We start from the raw sequence: 23,897 nt of genomic DNA, 5'->3' as shown, positions 1-23,897 counted from the left end.
GTACTTCTCTCTTCTGTAGTTACTTGCTTAAAGAACTGGGATTTTATTTCTGTAACTTAACTCAGTTACTAATGGCCCACCCAACACATAGCTCTCTTCTGAGAGAAACATTGTTTTCACCTGGTTCAGGTCACCAATTCTCTTCTGTTACTGTCATACCCTGGAGGCTGAAACCCCATCTATCTGCTTTGCACAGCAGCTCCATACTTCACTGCGCAGCTGTCATGCTGTTCTTCGGGTAAGGCATGCCACCGAAGTGATGACTGGGTGGGATATTTGCCAAAATTAGTGTTGTTGATATAGAATATCCCAAGCTGATCACCACAGAGAATGAGTGGAAGTCACCCTATTCTCTGAGAAAGGTGTGTTTGTGTGTGTGTGTATATATAGATATATATATACACACATATAAATATATATATATAAATAAAAATCTCTGATTTACAACTTTGAAGTACTCTGGGACTCTCGAGTTCAAACCACATCGTAAATTGAAATCAATACTTCTGTTGTTTCTCCAAGACAGGCACTGATGTGCTGTTCTGAGATCATAGGTGTATTAACACCTATGCAAAAGCTTTAGTTTTAGAATTCTGTATAGTACAATTGAAAAAAGCAAAGAAGGAAGACTAAACTGAAGTGTGGGACAGAAGAATCATCCCAACCCCACCTCTGCCACTGACTTTTATGGTGTTCTTTTGGGTATGTCCTGCATCTTCCAACAGTTTTCTTAACCACGAAGCAGTGTCACTCTCTGTATTTCTCCGTATAGCAGTATGAGGCTTGATTGCTTTGTGACTTGTTATGGCATTGGGGCTGGGAAGAGCCACGCTCAGCCCATGTACAGTGAGGGCAGTTGTATGTTAATTTGAAGTCTCCATGTGGTGAAGAACTGTAATTAGTGAAACAGTTAAGCAGAATGTGAGCATGGATTTACCTGATGGTAAAGTATACCCCTTGCTTTGGACTAGTTTTTTTGTTATATACTTCTTAATGGGATAGGTTCAAGGTGGTGGTGGTGGTGGGGGATGGGCCACAAGACTTCATCATTTTGAAAAGAATTAAGCACATCACACCCTATAATGTCTTTATGCTGTCTAACTAAGACAGACGTAGATGGGATTAAAGAGATTACTGGTTAATTTAGAAATCTGTGACTTGAATCTCAAGTTCAGATGCAGAATTATTGGCACAGTATCAAAAGGCAGATTGACTTTCTTAAGCTTAACTAGACACGGAGACACACAGTATAGGAAAGCTTCACTTTAGTATCTAAAACTCACTAGTTTTCTGTCAGTGTTTTCATCAGAGAGGTAGGAGATTATCATGAGAAAGCAGAGCCAGGTTTAGGGAGTCATAATCCAGTCCTTCCTCAGAGGAAGGAAAAGAAAAGTCTGTAGCTTTAAAACTTTCTGTTAAACTAAAAAGGAATTTACATTATAGTATAGTTTAAGATTATAAACTTCACCAGTCTGGTGTACAACAGTTCTTGTCTGAACACCACTAGAATAAATTTTTTTATTACAACTGTCTTGGTAAGCAGGAGCTTGGATTTTTTCCCTGATTTATATTAAAAATTCAGAAAAATCTCCCTGTGTATATTGGAAACTGTTTAAACTTATAGTCAAACCAATTTTGAAATATCAGAGAGTAAAGATGGAATAAACATGTAAAATACATCTAAAAATGTGTAAAAGAACTGTGTAGATGGTGATAGACAATTTAATTCTTTGTAAATTTATTTCTGGACTTTGGTTTTATATATATGTAAAAGATAATAATGTGCAGACGTACACACATTTGTCTTGCAGCATATGTAAACACCTAGTACATATTATTAGTGCGTTTGATAAACCCAATGATGTAAAACTGGGATGGCAGTGTGAACCTGGCCCCAGTTTATCATGGCTAGACTTCTGTAAGCTGTTAACTCAGACAGGGAAATGGTAACTAAAGTAGTGGAGCAGTGAATCAACAGTATGTTAAATCCTCCCCACATGGCTTTATAAGAAAAGCTAGGCTTTATATAATGTCATTATTTCTTCTTAGAAATCCAATTGCAACTGTGTACAGCTAGAAATGAAGATGATTTATTTCAAGGCCTGGGTAATACTTTTTTTTTTGTGATTGGCAACATATTAAAACATTGTTGGTGTTTGCTCTGTTTTGGGCTTTTTTTCCCTACTTTAATTCCTGTATCGTTTACACCATGTTAAGAATTTGACTTCTGATCTAATTATTTCTTTACTGATTTTAATCAAAATCTGTTGTGGTTGCATTCTTCATAGTTATCAAGAATAATAAAAATTTTAAAGAGGTGCAAGTGTTAAGGGTTTCCTTTCTTCATATTAATTTTTGTAATACAGCATCTGAGATGTTCTTCTATTGTTTTGCATTTTAAGGGGAAGGGAGGTGATAAAACAGTTTTCCTGGGCATCTTTCTGCTTGTAACAGAGAGGAAAGGAGCTGTTGGGTAGAAGAATCTCACGTTTGTGACATTTTCAGAGTGTGTGTGACTGCTGTAAGGACACATGTGTGTCTGCCTTTGGCTTGTCCTGCTGAGCTTGCTTCTGGTGATGTCTTGGGAAAAGATGAGTGCAGCAAAGGGTTAACTTTTTTACTATCAACCTCAGAAAGGCACATTTGCAATCCCTCCCAGTCTTGTCTTCCTTTTTACACCTCATTTGCTCACCGCAGCTCTTCACTTCAAGGCAGATCCTTTGACCTAAGCAGATTATTGTAGACGCATGAAGGACACAGCAAGCTACCCGTGCTTTTAAAGGAGGAGATTTTGGCTCCAAAATAGGACACTAAGCTTTTCAGCCTTATGCTGCTTTACCTAGTCAGCACGAGGCGGTGTCTCTGGGTGCTTAGTGGACTCCTGTGGAATCAGATGGGAAACAAAAGCAGAAGTGGCAGCTGCTGCAAATGTGGGAGCCTGTGCCATTAGAGGGACGCGATCGCTAATAAGGGCCTGCGAGACCTGGGTTTCCTTGGTTTCCACGACAGTTATTAGGTAACCCAGAAATTGAATTGTCTCCCACCATGTTTCTGGGGGATAGTGGGGCAAGGGGGTGCTCCAGGGACACAGCAGAGGAGCAGCAAATCATCACTCAAAGCGTGTGAAACTCCCGGGATTTTTGTGCCTTACTTCTTTGTTTGCTGTTTCTCATTTGTATTTGCGATTTGCTCTGCTTTACTTTTTATTCTGATGGAAGACCCTGGCGTATGCTACACAGTTTCTCAAATAATATTTTCCCCTTTTCATTTAGAGCTGAGCTTGGCAAAGCAAGGATATGAACAATTATACAGGTGGGCTACTCAGGGGGAGTGAAGATATAAGGCATCCAAACAGGTATTGGCAACCTGCAGCACTGTAAAAATGCCCCTCCAACAGATTTCTGTAGTTCCAGCACGGGAGACTGCCAGCAATGGGAGAAGTTCCGTGGGCAAAAACAAAGAGAAGAGCAAGGAAGTCGAGGTAAGAGGAAGGTTTCAATTTGCTACAGCAGGACGAGTGTGCCTTTGGTAGCCGGTGGGTTTGGCTGCTCAGCAGGACGCAGCGTGCCGTAGCGTGACAGTACACACGGGTGCAGCATGCTTTAGCACACTGAAGCAAGCTCAGGTGATAAAATCTCAGCGTTACAGAAAAAAGGAGCATATCTGGAGGAGAAAAAAAAAAAAAGGAGGGGGGGGAGTTGCACACCATGTTGAGGGGGTTTAATGTATTTATTTCAATGTGTGCAGCCTGCTAGTACAGACAGTCAGTGTTCCTTATAAGCTGTCAAAGAGCAGTTTTTGTATAATAGGTTGGATGAAAAAGTAGTTTTAATAAGATCCCTATCTTTCTGTAAAAACAACAAAAATATCATGCTAAAGTCTGACTTTCTAATATGCCTGTGTTATTCATAGCAAATATAGGCATCACCTCTGTAACTACTTATAAAAGGCGTCAGTGTCAGTTTTATCCGTTGACCAACGTTCTTTGATTCATAAACATACAGAAGTGTTGTTCCAGCAGTAAATATTGTATCCTCTTGTTTTCCAGTTAAGAAGAAACTGTGGGTTAACTATATTAATTGTTGGAACAGAAAGTACAGAAAATCTGTGCAATTTTAATGGTATTTTTATAGGAATCTCTTTTGCTGTGTATAGATGAATTATGCATTGTGCAACAGCGAAAAAAAAAAGCATCCCTTCCCATCCCAAAACATAAGTAGTCTGCTTATAGATGTAGCAGTAAATGTACATACTATAGACATGTACTTTTTACAGATGTTTAGTGTATCTGTGTGTTTCTTTCCCTTTTGCTATATGGAAAATAAGGAACCATTGAGAAAACAAACATGATGTCTTTTAAGTAATCTCTAAGAGATTGTGTGACAAACTGCATCCCTGAAAAAAAGTAGTGTTTTAACTTTCTTTTTGTGGTTTGTCTGACATAGTTTTCAGAAAATTTAAGTTCAATAGATGATCAATACTCATATCTGTGTGATTGTAGAAAAGTATTGGTAAGCTTACAGGCCTTATTTAATTTTTAAAATACCTTCTTTTGATCAATATTTGGTTTTAACAAGTTCACTGAACGTGATTAGGTTTTTGTTTGAGCACCTATGTATAAGCAGTGTCCTTCTCTGGAAGTAGTCTCCAGTTGCTTACCGTCATCAGAGCTCATAACCTCTGGAGATTTGTGTTCTGAAATGGAAAACTTTTGCTTTGGTTTGTTTTTATTCTTCCATTGATTGGTTAAAGATGAAGCTTCAGGTGGAAAAAGTTCTTTGAATTAAGACTCAAGATGTGAAAAGCAGAAGTATATATAATGTTAATTAGCTTAAAATTGCTCTCTGGCATTCTTGTTTTAATTTGGTCATTAGAATTAACTGAAGAATACATGAAACATTCACACATGGATCATATAAGTGTGGTAGTTAATTTAGGAGTAGGGAAAGTGTGGAGCTTCTGAATTGTAAGAATAGTCTCATGCACTTTTCTATGGTTTTTTCCGATGAGGGCTAGGTTGTATCATTTTCCAGCCAGACTCCAGTATCTCAGAACACAAAGCCTTTTCTTGAAAGTTGGGGACGTTATATAGCAGAAATGAGCAAAATGGCTGGGATAAGTTAATGAAAGTTTTTTTCTAAATTGAATATTTAAAAAAAAAAACCCAACACCAAAACCCACCTCAAGCCAACCCCACAAAACTCCCAACCAAACTTACAACTACAGGCTGCACATTGAAATGTATTTGCGGAACTGCTCCTTGCTGGGCAGAGCCTAATCATCCTGCTCAGAGATCTGCTCATCCCCTAAGGCTTACGGCTGTGATCTGTACAGCGTAAAAACTCCCTAATACAATTGATAGAGATTGTAGATTGAGTGGTAAAGACTGATGTTTTTCAGATAATATCTACAGCTTATGTGAATTATGATGATGCTCAAGTTTCTTTTCTGGGTGTAATGTAGGATTAGTGAACCATCCTTTTTATTGTCCAGACAGAGGTTGCTCAGGCTTATGCTCATGGTCGTCTATCCCCATGATTCCTACAGAAAGGGAAACTTCCTTGCTCATGCTCAGTGTTTCTGTCTGTGTTGGTGTGGGGCTTCAGGGTTCATGGTATCCACTGATACTGTGTTTGCGAATACCTGCTGCCTCTGCCTTTCCACGAGCAGGCATTTTGAGGTGAAAGCTACATCAAGGGCTTCCTACAGCAGTGAGAGCATCAAGCTGGTTCAGGTTCAGGAACACATGAAAAAATGAAATGTCTGAGAGGTCACGATAACAACTGTTAGGATAGTATGCCAGATTCTGTTATTGCTAGAGAATTGTATACAATGTCCTTACAACAGCATGCAAATTTGTGAAGAATTCATCTAATTGCAGAGCTCACTGCAGTGAGCTATTTGCAACTTTACAGTGAATTATGTAAATCTGGCTGACTTAAGAACCTCAGTTGCATGTAATTCATGATGCAACTCATTCTGTAATGCTTTTTTGTGATTATAGATGCTCATAGACATGCTTTCTCTGAAGGTTTTAATACGTGTCTATGCATGCTTAAGGAAGATTGTCAGATATTGGAATATTTTTAAAAATATTAAGTGCACTATTAATTATGAGCCACAGGTGCCCATAACGGATATCTGACCCAGTATTAGCAGTAGAGGCATGATAACATTGGCTATTGGCAGACTTTCTGTGCAGTATCCTTCGTGGGTGCAAAAATTTTAGTGCAGTCTACTCCTGTAATTTTGGGGCGATTTGCCTCAACAGTTAGAAGAAGTTCTAGCTAACGATAGATTTTGTATCAAATTTAACTATAGAGCCTCTCTGAGTGTAGTCTAAAGACAGGGTAGGTTTTTTCCATGACAAGGCAATGAAAATGCTTAGGTGTTGTATAACCTGTTGCAGCAGCTCTGCGCTACATTTCCATATGCAGGTATAATCCTCCACTTGTTTGTTTCACTGATTTTAGGAAGGCTTAACAATCATTAGTGCTACTTGTTTTGCCCAAACATTTATGTCAACAAGCTGTCTGTCTTACTTTTTTAGTAATGTCGTTGGAAAAAGATGGTTGCAGAAACGAAGACCAAATTACAGAGTATAGGGTATATTTATCACATGATGTGGACTTTTTTTGATACTCAGTAGTCAGTTCAGCTTTCTTTAATACTTGAGAAAAATAGTGACTTTACAGTGTAATTATGTTTCTCTGATGGAGAAAAACACCTGGGTGTCTGTTTTCAGAGAAGTCTGTTAATAGAACTGTTGTTCAAAGTCAATTAACCTAAAAATCAAATTATGTCATCAGCATTCCAAACCTATTAACTTTTTGAAAATATAGACTTCAGTGCCTTGAGACCAGTGCCACATTAATATATCATACTTAAATAGTTATGCTGGACTTATGGTTGATTTTCTGTACTGTGATCATAAAGGCTAAAGAAACTTATATGAATACTGAAGAATATGGTTATAAGTTGCCTGCTCTGGCTGATAATTTTATTTTTTATTTGTGAACATATGCTGTGCTTCATAAGGAAGCCTCTGTTTACATTGCCTTGTGTATGAACGTGGATTATTATTCTCAGGTGAGTTAAGTAGAGAAATAAATTTTCATAAAGTAGAGAAAATCTGACAGAGCAAGTGAGTGAAGCTTAGCAAAAATACTAACACTAACCTACAGTTTGCAAGGGTCATTCAACAAACTGCCATGACTACTGTGGAAATCTAAACTTGAATGTTGTATACACAGGGTGGGAGAAGAAAGTTTATAAAAGCCAGCAATAAATGTTGTGATATGGCAGAGAAGATGCTCCCTGCTGCCAAACTAAATTTGTAGACACCGTACCTTTTCAGCTTAACCATTGTTTTTCAGAAAGTGGTACTGGAAAATTTGTATGCTGCTTTTAAAAGGATTAGCATAATGAACTCTCGTCCATAAGAAGCAAAAATTAGGTCTGTTTATCTGAATGTAATCATTTCAGAGTGCAAGATCTCTTAATAAGGAAGGCAGTGACAGATAGGAGTCAATCTTTATTCCGTTACCTTGCAGGAACTCTCATGAAAGGAAAAGAAAAAAAGGCCTTTGGAACTGTAATAAAATAAAAAATTGGACACATTCATATGGGAGTTACAGTGATGAGCCATGTCTGTTGACCCAAAACCCAACCCAATATCCTGAAGATGTTACAAAACTTGATACTCTGTAGTTACTTTTAACAAGTAATGAATCTGCCAAATTATTGTTGCTTTATTTTTAGTTTTGATTCTTTGTTCATAACTGCCTCATTATGCCTTTACATTTCTATAGTCTTAGTATGTTTTGTTCTGGCAGAGGTGATGCTGAATCTTCATTTCTGCCATAGAACTTTGCAGAATGTAATAAGATGCAAAGAGCTTTCTTTTTTCTCCAACACATAAAAAAATAAATGCTGCTACATTAGTTTTTGAACCTACCTCCTTAAACGTCTTTCTCTTTCCCCATCAGATCCTCACCCCAATGTTTATCATACTTGGGCATGAAATTCAGTTGTGCATACTGCACAATTCTGTGCTGTGAAAGAAACTGCACCTCTGTTCTTCAGCAGTGTTTTCATGTTCTGCCATCTCAAAGGCAGCGAGACAGCAAGGGATCCTCAACTTCTGAGGCTTTAAATGCTATCAGGGAAATACTTTGATGTTTATGGAGAAAGTATGTTGGATTTGACTTGAACCTGGTGGTTTTGCTGTACAGTTTGTACCTGTAAAAATGCAATTGGAATGTGTTGATCGAAATTATGTTATGTCCATTTGTAGTGAAGAGTGTGTATTTTTTTGTAAGCAGATTTTCTCTTCAAGTCAGAATTAAGACTGAAACCTAATGGTTATTTCAAATGCCCCATTAGGGTAGCTGCTAACATTAATTTTAAATGCCAACCTAGAGTTACTGCTAACATTTACCTTAAAGCTTGTAAATAGTTCAGGAGACATTGATGTGCTTTTTAAGGGTGGAGGTGGTAGCTGAATGTTCTTGATGGGAATGAATTGTTTTACGTTTACCTATGTTATCTCACTTGTTACTTGCTTAACTTTAAATAGATCTAATGGTAGATGAAATACTTCTAAAGGCATATATTTTCCTGTGTGCTATAAAGAAAGTAGTGCTTACACATCTCTATTAAATGATTTTCATGGCAATTGTGAAATACATAGAGAGATATTTGATACTTGAAATAAGTCTGTGATTAATGAAAAAAGTTAAAGGTTTTACATGTCCGTTTATGTTGTTTTTATTGCCTTATAGCCTTCAGTCAAGCAGTGTACTGCCTTTTTTTTAGATGGGGAGGCACAGTATTTAGTGTAGTTAGATTTGTTACTGGCTTTGAGCACTTTACCAAAAGGTGAATATGGGGTAACTCCTGATATGTGAAAACATCGCTTTATACCAGTGCTTATAAAATAAACAGATATTTGTGGTTTTCTTGCTGATTATCTTAAATTCTCTTCTTAAAATTTCTTAGGTATAATTTAACAGATAAATAGATACAGTCATTTATTACCTAACATAGAGGTGGATATTTTTTCCCCCACAGGAAGTGTAAGGATGTTTGTTTTCAAGTATAGCTGCCTGAAAAGAGTCATAGAATTTCAGTCTTTTTAGGACGTATAATTTTTTATTCAACAGGATGTATGAAGGTGGGAGAATGGGGAAGGGGCACCTCTAGCATATGAATCAGACTACTGAGGTACTTTGACATATATTGCTTTTCCTTTGTGGTTTGTCTTAACGTAAAGCTCATGTTGGACATGATGTTACATGCAATACGTGAAAATCTCTAATTCTGTATATTGTCAATATTGTATGGTATTTCTCAAAACACACGGGAGGTTATTCTACTTTTCTTGACACAAAGGCTTGGACTACTGTGCTGTGTTTGCATGGAAATCCACCTGTATCTGCAGTATTAAGATGCTTTTGCTTCCTGGTGAAGTTTTTCTGCAATTTTGTGCTGATAGGTTGCTGTTGTGTTTGGTGGTTGAAGTTCTCCCAAAGTCAGTGTGCTTAGTTTTCTTGAAGATGCTTTAGAAAGTGAAGTTCTTTATTGGTAAGTCATTTGACTCCTGTTTGGGAACTGGTATTATTGGTCTGCCATGTGATTCTTATGACAGGCGATTTCATGACAGTGAGAGAAAGAGGAAGTGTTACGTTATCCAGGCTGGGTTTGTTCTAATACATTTGGATCCTTGTTCCTTTTTCATATTCCTGCGAATAAAAAACATGACTTTTCTACCAGTAAGAAAGTAAGAGATTGCTTGCTGTGCTTTTATTAGCGTGCTGTAAGATAATGCCAATTCCTTACAGGCTGCTTTTCCTGATAAGATTACGTAAAGGTTACTGGCTGCATAGTATGATTGTCAGGCGTTTTATGAAAAGACGGTGGTAAAAGCGTATTTCACCAACTTGAGTTGCTGTGTATTGACTATGTGTCAAATACCAGTATTGATTTTAAAATCGGTCTTTTCACTGATAAAGGATTTGAAGCTTAAGATTCTATATCTCAGTAGCCTTCTTCCACTTTATGTTTCTAGCCAATGCTTATGATCTGCTGGCGCATGTCTTCTAACACTGCTGAAGTGTGACTACAAGTCTCAGGAAGAAAGGTTTTATAATTCCTTCTATCTCTGGAATACTCGGTTCAAATAAATTGAAGGTTTGGGCTTATGGTGTATTTTCTCTCTCCTGCTCTAAAATGGTTCTGAGTTCAAAATATTAGGCTTCAGGTTTAATTTTATTTGGATTTCCTTCTAATATTAGTCTGACATTCTACAGAAGAGGCATTGCCATATTAAAAAGTTAATGCAATTTTTTCCTGCAGAATTGTTTTTTAAAAACAAATGCAAAACCCCAACAAACCAAACCCACACAAAAATATTTTGTTTGGCTTTAGTTAGTGGTTGTTTGTCTTGTCTTCAGCTATAACCTTTCATGGTTTACTTAGTTTCATGACTTACGTAAGTCCTGAATTAGGTTGAAGCAGTGGCTGTAATTGAGGCAGTTTCCAGAACGTTTTGTAGTGCCTAAATCTGGTAGCTGAATGGGGCTGATCTGGGACGGGAGACAATTCAGGGAACTGAAAAACTTGATTATTTGCTCTAGGTACCATTCACACTGACTTCCACTAGGAGCGGTGCTCTCTGAACTGCTGTCTCTGTTGCTTCTCTTCTGGGGGGTGACATGTTGCAAATACAGTTCAAATTAAAGTTATCTAAGGCAGACGTTTGTCATCAGCAAAGCCTGTGTTCCAAGACTCATTTTGGAAAGTACTTTAAAACCTAGACAGCGTTTCAAAAAGCACCTTCCATAGTCGCATAAACCCCACCAAATCTTGTTCTAATTAAAGGCAACTCTCAGGCATGGTAATCTGGTTGGTTTACCTATGCAATTAGTTAAGGAACAACATCATAGAGGCTCAGATTGCTTGAGTGTGCTGCCGGCTTTGCAAAACTTGTGATGCTAGCCTTGCAGGTGTGTCCAGTTTTGTCTGAATCTAGCTACCTGAACAAGAATATTTTAAAAGGGAAAAAAGCCTATGTACAGTCAGCCACAGTAATATTTAATTCTTCTTCATAAAGATTTACAAAATTATACTGAATTTCACCTGTGTGGGGTTTTTTTTGTTGTTTTTTGTTTTGTTTTGTTGTTTTTCCTAAGGCGGCAGAAGGTCTTTCTATAAGACACTTTGAATGTAGTTCATTCTTTCTGTGAAAGTGAAAAATTCTTTGTATAGCACAGACAACACTTTTAGCTCATACCATCAGCTTTGGAAGGATGTCCATTATACTTGAATTCAGTGAATTGTTATAAGCATATTAGAAATGCAATTCAGGCTTACCTATGTGCGCAGTACAGAAACTACTCAAATCACGTGAAACTTGTTGATTCTCCGTTTGTAAAATGAGGCAGTTATTGTAGATCTGCTGAATCCTGTACCTGCTTTTACAGCTCAGTGCATTGTCTGAACACAGTGGACAGTACCCAGGGTCTGCCACAGCCCCCAGCCTTCCCTCTCCTGCAAAGGCTTTTTTTATGAGAAAAAATTTTTGTAAAAAACACTCAGTTGTTAGCTCCTATTTAATATGTACATCTGTAAGTTTATGATTTTCATGTATTCTTCCTTGAATTTGGTATTATTTTCAACAAAAAGAGAAAAGCAAGTATAACCTTACTTTTACGGGGAATGCAAACATCAGCTGTTTCATGTTCTAGGGTGGGATGATTTAAACTTCATAAGAAGATAGAGGATGCTTGTCAGCCTACTTCGAAGTATTGGCAGATTTCTCAACTTCTCTCCTAGGCTTTGAATACACCATAGTCATAACTTCATTTCCCCATCAGTTCTATCTTAAGTTGTGGCAGCAGTAACAGCATGCAGGCAATGGAAGCATTTCCTTGTTCAGAATATGTTCAGAACTGTATCCGTATCGTGGAATAGCAGTTTTCAGTCATTAACATGACGCCTATACCTTCATTTAGGTCACTTATTGGCCAATTTTGTCCAGCTATGTAATCATAGGATTACGTGAATACAGAAGGATGAGGCTGTTTATTGGCAGTAATAAGAGAACTGTCTCTTGGAGCAAGTAAATAAATTGTCTGGATGCATTGCCATGAGATCTAAAGAAAATCCTTTTCAGTTTAATCACTGGATATATTTGGGATTACAGCTGTATTTTACAGCACTGTCATGCTGAAACAGTTTGAAGTAGTTATGGTAACATCTCATTGATTTTTAAAGAAGTGTTTGTCTTTTTAGAGAGATTTGTTGTCTAGTAGCAGCCCAGATAAAAAAACCTACACATGCTGTCCACTGTCATTTCTCTTAAAGAAACCTCTTGCAGATGCTGAAAGGAGACTTTCCTGTTCTGTGCTCTGTCTTTCACCATCTTATTACCCCTTACGGTTCTGGAAACCTTTATTTCAGAATAGGATGTAAATGTTAAGTAGCTGCGGCAAGAACAAAACGGGACAGACAGCAGTACTGTGTTAGTATTTCTGAGTTTGAACTACTTTGAGTATATTACTTGCGTTCACTTCAGAGACTCCCATTCTTTATCTCTGAAAGAAAAATAAAACGCTTGGTAGCACTCCCAGTCATGGGACTCTTCCAGTGGTAGGCAAGCCTGACATATTGCAAATGGTTGGTTAGACAAACCATTGTGAAAATAGTGTGTTTTGTTGGTGAAATGCATGCTGTTGGCCTTTTTGCAGTGAACTGTGCGGTGCTGATAAGCAGGAACCAAGATCAAGCCTGCTATATCACATGATAGACACAGCTGGAGAGGGGGGTGATTCGGCAGTGTACGAGGCCTGACGAGGAGTCGGTTTGTAACTGGGAAGGCTGTGCTTGGAAGGGCGCTTGTCTGTGGTGCGGGGTGGGAGGGTTAAAGGTGCTGGAGTTGCGTGGGATAGCGATTGCACGAGTGTTGTGAAAGCTTTAACTGCTCTCTCCCAGTTTTCTAACCGCTTCCAGCCTTTTGCTCTGAATACAAGTGATCAGGTACTGGTGGGCATGTGAATTGTTCTTCCCAAACCCGGTGTCAGGGCAGGATCACTGTTACACATAGGCAGCAACAGCAGGGCCTGGTAAAATCCTCTAGTGCTGCTGCTGTCTCCTACCGTGAGAAAAGGAGGTCACGGCGTGCCCGGGGCAGTGCTGCTGGTGCATGCCTTCCCTGAAATGTTTCTCCAGGCTCATTAGAGAGGAATCCCCGTGGTACCCAGTGCCTGCAGGCAGTGGGATTTGGCCCTTCCGAGCTGCAGTGAGTGTATTGGTCATCGCTGGCTCCAGTGGCCCTCTTTACAGGATCCGTGGCTAATCATTTAATGCATGACAATCGTGTTCTTTTTGATGGCAGTTTTTCAGCTGTATTTCTTCCTACTCCCTCCGTTGTCTGCGATGCTGTTCTTTGGGTCATTATAATGACTGAGTTTGATGGACAGCTCACAGCGCTCTGACTTTGGTTGTAATTCCAGATGTATTTTCCTGTGCTTTCAGTTTTCTCATCTGGAATTCGTGTGGCATCGCTTCTCCTTTCATAGGCCATTCCAAAATCCCCCAGTGAGGTCCATTTTCTAAGGGATACGGATATGTTCTGTTGTTTTCTGTGGGTGGATCCTGTAGGTAAAAAGTTTCCATGGAAACAATAGACCCTTCAGCTTTTACAGTTCCCACAAAATTGGGGCAGTTCTGGCCGTACGGTGCTGCTCGCTCAACGTACTGCTCACGGGGAGGCACCTTGCTTAGCGCCCGTTTAGGCTCCTTAAAATACAAATGCTCATCACCTGTTTCTTGTGCATTTCTTGAGTGTGGTTGAGAATTTGGACTGCTGGTGTCATTGTCCATTTAAAATTTCTGAATATTAACACAGAAGAACTAAAATCAAAAGTTAGAAGAGACTGGAAGAGCAATGGTGGAATTTGATGCAGGACTGTTAAATCTTACGTACCGTATCAGTTGGTATTTATGGCCTCCAGGATATAAATTCTCATTCATGGAATTTCTAGTACCTTTTTGTTTGTATGAGTGTTTGAAAGTTTCCTGTAGTAATACAGTCTTTATTCTGTATTATTTATACAACCATAGATCATGTTACTGGTCTTCTGTGTTTTTAGCAGATAGGTGGAAGGGCAGTTTGCCATAGTTTCACAAATTATTTTAAGATTCTGGTATTCCAATCAAGCTCACGGTGTTCATTTCTGATAAAATTAAAAACCAGTACGCTGGTCATGACAGTGCTGTCAATACCAAGTGTGCAAGGAGGGAAAAACAATCACCATGTGAAAAATGGTGTGCTCATGGATTGTTATTCTCAGTTGTCTGCTTCAGAATGTTTCAAACTAAAAAATGTCAAGCCATTTAGAATGTTTTTTTGTAAATTTTCACAGATTGTGTTACCAAGCTTTTTCTCTGCAATCATAATTGCAAGACAGTGGCTTTTAAGAGAAATTTGGTGTTCTTGCTCAATAACACGACTCTAAGAATGAGCATTGCATTCCTTACTTTCAGCGATTTTGTAGTCTCAGCATCTGCCACCAGCCAGCCTGGATAAGTTCAGTTGAGATCTCAATATAGAATTCTCTGTTATCCCCAATTGCTGTTGTCCAGGTGTTATAGGAGAAATATGACAGAATTAATTTTCTCACTGAAGCTAATGTAACCTTTATTGTCAAATAGCTAAACTCAAATAAATAGATTATGACATAACTGGGAATACTTACTCTGCTGTCACTGTTTGCAGTACAGTTCATAGTGCTGCCATATGCAAGTGATTGGACCTGTTTTATAAAACTTTAAGGTGTCGCTTTAGTGACTATTCTGAAAGGAAATGGTTAACCTAGAGTATTTTGCTAAACTCATTTTTTCCTGAATTTAAAAAAAAACAAAAGGAAGAAAAAGGGAAAATTTAAACATGTTGACGATTGGATTGTTGATTTATGCAATGTTTTTTGCTAAAATGATTACCCCAAATACTATGTGTGTCTGTGTATGGTAACTTAATGTTCAGATAAGTCAACTGCAGGTTAAATGTGTCTGACTGAAGTTGAACTAAATCCTTTATCTTCAATGTGACATCTTTTTTGTTCTTTTTGTTTGTTTGTTTTGCTTTTCCCTTGGCAGTCCTACATTAAGACTTGTTACTTTCTGGTGTGCACAAGCATATTTTGTTTGCATTCACTTTCTGGCAGAATAGCATTTGGCACTGGGTAGAATCAGAAGAATGGAATGTTTAAGAAACAAATGTTCTTCTACTAGTGGTGAAGCATTACTCTTGTTTAAAATAAAAGCAAGCAAACACTGCTGATGTTCTAGGTGTTCTATGAAGTAATTAGAGTGTACTTAGGTTTGAAATCAAACATTGTGGCTTAAAATAGATTTTATATATCCTTACATTATTGATAATGAATATTTTGGTAACACTGAAAATGATAATGTAATATCTCACAGAAGTACAAGTGGCATTATGTGACATAATAGGGTGTCAGAGTTCTCAAGTCTGTAGTGCAAATACCTGTTCAGAGTTTTGTGCTACTTTAATGAGAGAAAAGCTAGAGTATTTCTTCAGTCTTACTCTGTCTGAATTGATGCGAAGATGTTTAATGTTGAGCTACTGTTTCAGGTGTCATTTACAGAAACAGATTTGCTTACTGTCCTTCCCATGATAAAGAAGAAAAAAAGTAAACTTTCATGGTGATTTGGATGTCTTTTTTTCTTTCATTACTTGCTTTGCATTTTGGTCTGTGTGCTGAGGGCTTCTTAGTTGTTAATTTTACTGTCTTTTATGATCTAGATTGACTGCTGTAGCTATGTTCAATATACTGCCTGAGTGAATATGCATTTTTAATTAAAGGCTTTTTTTTTAACCTTGAAGTGGTTATTTATTAAAAAAAAAAAAAAAAAAAGAAAAAAAAAAGAAACTTAGTGACTGCAGCAGACTAACTTCCTGAAAACTTGATTTCACTCTGAAGGAGGCTACATTTAACCGCAATCTGTGATCTGTGAGGGAAAAATAAATTACCTGTCAGCCTGCAGTGGAGTTACTGTGCAAAGCTTTTTCTGTTCTTCCTGCGATCCTACTGATTTTGCCTCCTTCCAAAATTCTGGTTAGGAATATTGAAAGATGGAATAATTTTGAGAAGTATCATGGAGAACCAATAGAGATTTGTGAGGCTCTTTGGTTCTCTCTACCTACTCTGGCAGATTTCAAGAAATTCTCAACCTGTGAAGGTGTTCACAAGCCTTGCCAGTTTGGGATCCGTGCTTTGAGACTCTGCCTGTAGCCCGTAAGGTGATGACCTGGTTCTGCATGTGTGTGTGCGCGGGCGTTGCTGCAAGCGTTTCCCCACCAGACTCAGCGATTCAGGGTCTGTGCTTGGGACAGCCCCGGCCACAAAGCACCGCTTCCAGCTTGGGCACTGCTGCATCCACCGCCTGGCTCCTGAGGACACCAGAGCTTGAGCTAGAACAGTGTCACGGGAAAGGTTTGGGACCCTTATTTTGTCTAAGTTGATCTAAGGGCAATGTAGAATGTTTATGCACTGCGGAAGAGATGAGTATTTCAATAAACATTTATTTTGTAGCAGCTGCTTCTGATGTTTCAACCATTTTATTAGGGAGAGATGTAAGAAGAAAGTGCAAATCTCCACAGGAGACAGTCATGAACATTCAATTGACATTTTTTGTACAAAACATATGGATTAAAATATGAAAATATAGTAAAAGGTATCTAAATGCCTAATCTGGAATTTTGCTGTTCCATGAAACAGTGAAACACTTATTTTTGCTAGTTTTCTATGAGAACTGACCTCACCGTGCGCTAGACACTAGATACTTTCAGATTTAAGAAATTCCTGAGGCATGAAGCATCCTTTTCCCTGCTAAGTTCAAGTCCCAGTTCATATTTCAGCTACATAAATCATAGCTGAAGGTAGGCTGAGGTTGTCTTTCTGACCAGGAAGGTGTTTGGATATGAAGGCGAATTTGTGTATATTTCAGCTTCTGTGCTGTAGGTACTGTCTCCCACATTTCCTGGAGTAATCTTTTGACTTACTGGTCTACCTAAAGTGAGAAAGGTGTGTGACAGGTTTTTTTTTTTTGTGGGGTGTGGTGTGTTTGGTTTGGTTTGGTGTTTTTTTTTCCATTGCTGATGGGCTTTGGCTGTTTCAAATCATCAGTAGTTTTGTTTCATCTAATGGACCTGATTGTTTCTGGTTGTTGGGTTCTGTATGTTGGAGCTGCTTAGGCTGTAAAATTAGTTCTATAAGAAACATTAAGTCTGTTCTATGCTAGGGGTATTTTTATATGTCATATGGATTGTTTTTCTGTCTGTTACAGCAATTTGTAGGGTCTTGTCTTTTATGGTAATCCCCAAGGGGTTTTTTTATGCTTTGTGCAGCTACGTAGTGATAAAACTTCCCTAAAATTGTAACAAATTGAGGCTGTCGGAGATGGAATAAAAGCAGCTCCAAGGTAATCATTCGTCTATATGAACAGTGTTTTCTTGTGACAGAGAATCAAGTTTTGAAAAATGTGAACCTGATGAGAACTCTTGCCTAACTTTACTGCTTGTTTGATGTAAACAGACTGGGTTTGGAAAACTGGAGGCAGGGTGGCTGTTTCACGGGGTAAAGGAAACTGTTCTGTTTTATGCACAAAGCAGCAGGGAACTTTTACCAGATGTCCTCGTAAAGTCAGTTGCATTTGGTACAATGTTAGGGCCACCAAAACCCACATTATGAACCATTGGCCTTCACTTTGCACCTGAAAATAGTATGTCTGAATAGCAATTATTTGTCATGCGTGTAAAATTGTGGATATAAAAACAGCAGAACATGTCACTATGAAAATCAGTTCTAAACACTTTGTGCACTGAAGGGATGCTCCATAAAATTAATCTTACACAAAAGGAAATAAACGCATGGGCCATAAAGGAGTGTGCAGCAGACATGCCAATTGTAAATTTGTGGGTTATCTGCGTAAGAACAAAAGGTTTAAATGAAAAATCTATTGAAAGATCTCTCACTTAAGAGAGCTGAGCAGCTGGTAGAAGGTGTCCCTTGACAGAAGTGGCTATACTGATCATGTCATTATTATGAGTTTGTACAACTTCTATGACTGTTGGGGAGAGCAAGATTCTGCAACTTGAAGAGCCAGATAAGTATGCGATGGGTATACTGCTGCCAGATGCCAGCAGTGTGTGTCTGTGCCAGGAAGATTCCAGAGTCTGACTTCTGTACGCAGAAGTCACTGGCAGGGATCAGAGAATGTAGTAATTCTGTAATGCAATTACTTTTTCCAGTGTCAAGGCCATCTGAACATCTGCAACTGCATTTGACCTTTTAGGGATTTTTGTTCGGTGGTTTTAATACAAAACTTTAGCTTGAAGAAAGACTGAAATGATGCATAAAAATGAAGCAACAACTTATCAAATAATTAAGAATAGATTGATAACTCCATTTCAGACAGAAAAGAATGTTGAAGCTCACGATCAAACATTTAGAATATATGCATAGTTTTTATCTAGGGTACATGGAACTGATGTGTGGGAAATAGTTTTCAAATGTTTCCAAACATCAAATAATTAATTTTTGCTCATGTCCCTTATGTATTCTTCATGATTGCATAAAGCCTGTGCTTTTTTACCTATTTGACCTTTAGAAACGAGGCTTCATGATACCTCATATTCTTAGCTTTCAGATTTGGAGTAAGAGTTTAGGGAGGAAAAAGTGCATATGATACATGTGAAATATTACACAGCTGTTAAATGCAGAGTTGTACTACAGCATGCAGTGTTTGGGGAATTTTCAGTTAACACCAAGTACCACATAGTGTCAGATGTCTTATGACTGCACAACTTTAAATGAGAAACTTATAGACTTGAAATAGTGTGAGGATGCTAAGGGTTCTTGATCATAGCATTTGATGTTCCAGTGGCTCCCACTTTTCAAAAAAAATAGTTTAAAATGTGGTGATGGCAAAACGTTTTTAACTGGAATGGTTTTTCGAGTGATGTTTTATTGCATTTGGAGGTCCCCCACTGTGTAAATTTTTGGTTTTACCTTATTAGAGATAATTAATGTAGATTTAATATGAGGAAGTTCTGCACGTAGTATAAGAACACTCTAGAGAGGGAAAATAGGTATTTCTGCAGAGGAATTTGGGGTGAGGTACCTGCAAGAACAGAACCGCACCATGGCATAAAACCATTTAGTAAAAAAATACAAAATAAATTGCTAAACAGAATGGCTATAGTGGGTTGACAGCAATTTCTGTTGTAAAATTTCCCTCTTCTGTGCTGCTCCCATTCTGTGAGGACACACACTCTGATGAAGGCTCCTGCTCCTCCAGCCCAGCTGAGCAGTGCTGTGGGCTGTGGGGTCAAGGCACTGGCTCCAAAGGGCTCGTGTGCCTGAGTCCTGGCTTGCAGCTGGCTTTTTTGAGCAGCCAGATGGTCCACCTCAGACCCAGCCTTCTGCACATTCTCTGGCACCCACAGGTGGTTTCCCACTGACAGGCACCTTTCCTCACTTTTTACTGGTTTCTGAGTTAGGTGGTCAGGTTAAGTTGCCAATTGCTTCATTGCTGCGTAGCCCCCAGACAATTCCCCATGTATATGAAGCCAATTAGTGGTTGTTACCCGGGTTACTATGACTTTCTGGCCTTTCACCATGAATGTTACAAGGATGTGAAGTTATATGACTGCTGTGTTTCATTTTTTGTGCCTATATAACCCATGGAACAGCATAGACCCTCTTCTCTGGCAGGGTTTTGTGTCAGCCTCCCCCATGCCAATTATTTGTTTTATTGGTGACAACTATCTTTTGTTTTTACAGCTTGTCATCAAACTGGTGGGCAGGTATGGTTCAGACCTCACTTTAGCAGAGCGATGCCTTCAAGTAAGCTTCACCCCATGGCATACATGCATACATGCATGTATGTGCATATTTGTTTTAAAGAAGCTTGCTGACATGAGCGAATTTGCAAAATCCATAGTTAATGTTGCTCAGCGTTCTCCATTATGAAGGTGGGTTTGGTTGCTGACAGTTTTGCTGAACTTCCACTGTTAGGCCCAAATGCCCTGTTCTGTGTCTCAGTTAAAAAGACTCAGATATGAGGATACAGGTATGCCCCTGAATAAAGTTAGGAAAATTGCTTGTTTTGAATGTGTAAAAGGTTTAAAATAAAAACATGCTTGTAGTTCCTAATCTTTGCTTACCTTTTGTCATTAGTATCTGCTTATTCAGTCTACTATAATGAAAAAAAAATATTACTGCAGTAAAAACCTAATATAAATTACCACTTTCCCCCAACAGTATTTATTTAAAAAAAAAACAAAAACCTTTCAGAATATCTTGAGAATATACTCTTAAGTTTTTTAGTTTCATCATGCAGTGGCAAACATTTTGATTCCATAAAGAATTATACCGTTATGATATTTATTTTTTTTTGTGGTTTGAAGTTGCCTGAATATAGGGGGAGGGATTTAGATAGTAAACAGCTCAGGGTGTATTTACTTCTTTTCCTAGTATGATCTCTGCAACTTCTAAGATTATCTGCCTTTTTGATTCTTCTGGCAAGCATTCAAATACAGTAGTTATCTTTTTGTAATAATCTAACACTGCAGTAAGTTGTGTGTGACTTTTAATGACGACAGCTGTTAAGATAGTATTGGTGTTAGAATTGTTGCATGAGCTAGAAACTGAGTAATGTTTATGCTATCCCTTTACTTTGTTTCTGTTTAACCATAGTAGGTCACGTACCAAAATGTAGTCTTTATTTGAAAGTTTCTCTCTTCAGTGCCTGGTTTCATTTCAGTATATTGGTCAGACTGATAATGCAAACAATTTTGTAGTGCTGTTAAGTCAGAAGGGTGATATCTACTGTGTAAAGTATAAATCACTGACTGATAAAGCAAAACCCATATACCTGTCGTCGGTTAATGTGTAGTTATTTCCATACGTTTCCTGACATGGATCTCCCATTTGAAGTGCATTTTATACCCAACTGTGGTTTCTCGGTTTTCATTTCTACAGTGAGACCCCTCATTTTCCATTTCTCTAATGATACAGTTTAATTCTGGTTTCTAGCACAGAATAGCAGTGTAGGAATTTTATCTGACCAAGAACACAAAAGCTTTAGTTTCATTGAATTTTGGGGTTGGTACCTCAAATTTTCATCATCTGAGAGACATGAAAGATATTGACTAGCATAAATAGTATCTGATTCCCCTATCCTTTCTCTGCTGGAAATTTTTCCAATAACTGCTGGAAAAAGCTGTAGCAGTAGGCTAGAAGTCAGCAAACATTTGGTGTTATAAACATTTGACTTCATTTTTTTTTTCTTTTTTCCTTACTAAAATCAGGTGAAGACGTTGTAAATCAAGGCTACTCAAATTCCAAGTATGCAGATCAGTGCAAGGAGTGCAGGCTTTTATTTTTGATTCATCAGACACCCTATTATTTTTACAGAAAAGCTTAACGGTATTTGAGTAGTCATTTGGAAATACTGTGTGACTTCTAAATTTGTTTCAGTATCACTAGTTGTAAAACATATATCTTGCTCTCCACAGTTTATGTTGTTCAAAAACTTTAAACATGTTCTGCTTCCAAAATGCAAAAGACCGTGATGCCATTTAAGAGGGAACAATGAAAATGTAGCTGGACAGGTAAACCTGCAACATTTACAGCCCTAATAAACTGAGAACGCATTTGAGAGGCTGACACAGGTAGGTTTTATTGTATTGCACTAGGAATGTAATACTGTAATCCTTGCAGCAATTCCTTACCATGAATCAGAATCATAATAAACAAAGACAGAACACAGTTTTGGTACTTTTGTGTGCTGCTTAATATTATTTATTAAATATGAAACTTAAAGTGATCTAGACAGGCAACAGATGCATAAGGCTACATTCCTGTTATTAAAAAATATTTAAAAAAAACCCCAAAACCTTATGGGTTCTAAAAATCAGGTAGTGGAGAAAGAAACTGTTTTGCATGAGAAATTAAAAGAAGGCTTTAAATCTTCAAATTAGACAGTAAGAAAGTTTCTGATTATCTTGGATGCCTACACACAAGGTATAGTTTCTGAAATCCCACGTCATTTTTCCATGTATCCAATGATAAATACGATAATGTTGATACTACAGACATTTTCACCATATTCCTTTATTCATAATCACTGTACGTAACTACAGTGACACAAAGATAAATGCAAGCAATTCTTCCTCAGAAACATAGAGGAAATTAAGCAATTTACGGAAGGTGGATCCATTATGGCAGGCCACAAAATTTTTATATCTTTGTTTTAACAGAATCTATTCTTTCTTCTTATATGTGAATGCATATTTACATGAAGACAATCCAAAGCATTTATACTAAGCATAGGCTGAGTCTTAGTGAATTTGTTACTTATAACATTTCTTTATAAGGATTTCTATTTTCTATTTAAAATTCAAATGCTTTCAAGTATTGAAGTAAGTCATGTCCCTTTACTATTACATCATCCAGTTAGTTAGTTACTGTCCTAATGAAAAGGTTTAAAAACATAAAAGTTCACTGTCTGTTAAAAGAATGTGTTTCAACTGAGAAAAGTAATAGTATCAAGTTCAAGAATATTACTTTACTTTGCAGAAGGTTGAAGTCCTGAATCATAATTGGCAATAGGTGAATTATAGAATCCTAAACAATTCACAAGATTCCTTTCTTCCCCCTACACATAAAGTAAATGTCAATCACTGTCTTTTGGAGTCAGTGGCAGCAACAACTTTTTCATTCCCCTGTTGATTAACAACATAAATTCATTGAAGCAGATGAAGGGACTCTTCAGTAATTCCTGAAGCATCAGGGGAAGCAGTAAGTGGAAATCAGGAAAAAACATTCCTTGGATGTTCGGGGGTGTTTTGTTTGGTTGGTTGGTTGTAGTTAGTTTCATTTTTAATTGGTAGTTGTAATCCACAGTAATTTCTTTTCTCATTAATATCCCATCTTCAGTAAATGCTAATTACAATTAATACACAGTAATAGCTATGTTACTGTTATGTTAAATATAGTAAGTGTAACAGTTTTTTGTTAACAATTTTATTACTGTGTGCCATGGTTTAACCCTGGTGGCAACTAAGCACCACCCAGCATGCTCGCTCTCCCCATTGTGGGATGGAGGAGAGAATTGGAAAGGTGAAAGTGAGAAAACTCGTGAGCTGAGATAAAGACAGTTTAACGGGTAAAGCAAAAGCTGTGTGCACAAGCGAAGCAAGGCAAGGCATTCATTCACACGTCCCACGGGCAGGCAGGTGCTCAGCCACCCCCAGGACAGCCGGGCTGTGTCACTGGAGCAGTGGCTTGGGAAGAGAAACGCCGTCACTCTGAGTGTGTCCCACACACACCTCCTTCTTCCCCAGCTTTATATCCTGAGCGTGACACCACATGTTCTGGAACACCCCTTGTGCCAGCTGTGTCCAGCTGTCCCGGCTGTGCCCCCCCAGCTCCCTGTGCCCCCCCAGCCTGCTCGCTGGGGGGTGAGAGGCAGAAGAGCCCTCGGCTCTGTGCCAGCGCTGCTCAGCAGCAAGGGAACATCCCAGTGTCACCAGCACTGCTTCCAGCACAAATCCAGAGCGCAGCCCCACACCAGCTACTGGGAAGAAAATCAGCTCTGCCCCAGCCAACACCGATGCCTTAAGCATTCCTGCTTATGAAGTAGTTACCCACATTCCATCCTTCGTGTGACTGTACTCCTTATTATTCATTGTTGTGTCTAACATAGCCAGGAAAGCAGTTCAATTTTCTGCTGAAAATGAAGCGATCCCTGGCTGTTTACGATTGTGTGAACATGGAGTCAATGTTCAATGAAGTAACAGACCA

General features: G+C 38.3%; 1 protein-coding gene across 6 annotated transcripts in view; it reads left to right on the top strand.

Moving 5' to 3' along the window:
- The window catches only part of MARCHF1 (membrane associated ring-CH-type finger 1), a 253,229-nt gene that overhangs the window by 100,173 nt on the left and 129,159 nt on the right, over nt 1-23,897 (top strand). The window contains exons 1-2 of one of the 6 annotated variants that reach the window (XM_040601451.1): nt 2,833-3,016; nt 3,273-3,481. The exons of 4 other annotated variants lie outside the window; for them this stretch is intronic. In XM_040601451.1, the coding sequence (XP_040457385.1) occupies nt 3,383-3,481 (99 nt within the window). In that variant the 5' untranslated portion in view covers nt 2,833-3,016; nt 3,273-3,382. Of the gene's footprint in view, nt 1-2,832; nt 3,017-3,272; nt 3,482-23,897 lie in introns of those variants that run through there. One more of the 6 variants, XM_040601489.1, reaches the window with a different exon arrangement.

This window comes from Falco naumanni, chromosome 1, assembly GCF_017639655.2.
Source record: "Falco naumanni isolate bFalNau1 chromosome 1, bFalNau1.pat, whole genome shotgun sequence".
Classification (NCBI taxonomy): Eukaryota; Metazoa; Chordata; class Aves; order Falconiformes; family Falconidae; genus Falco; species Falco naumanni.
Note: the sequence above shows the minus strand (reverse complement) of the source record. Positions and strands in the feature narration are given on the sequence as shown.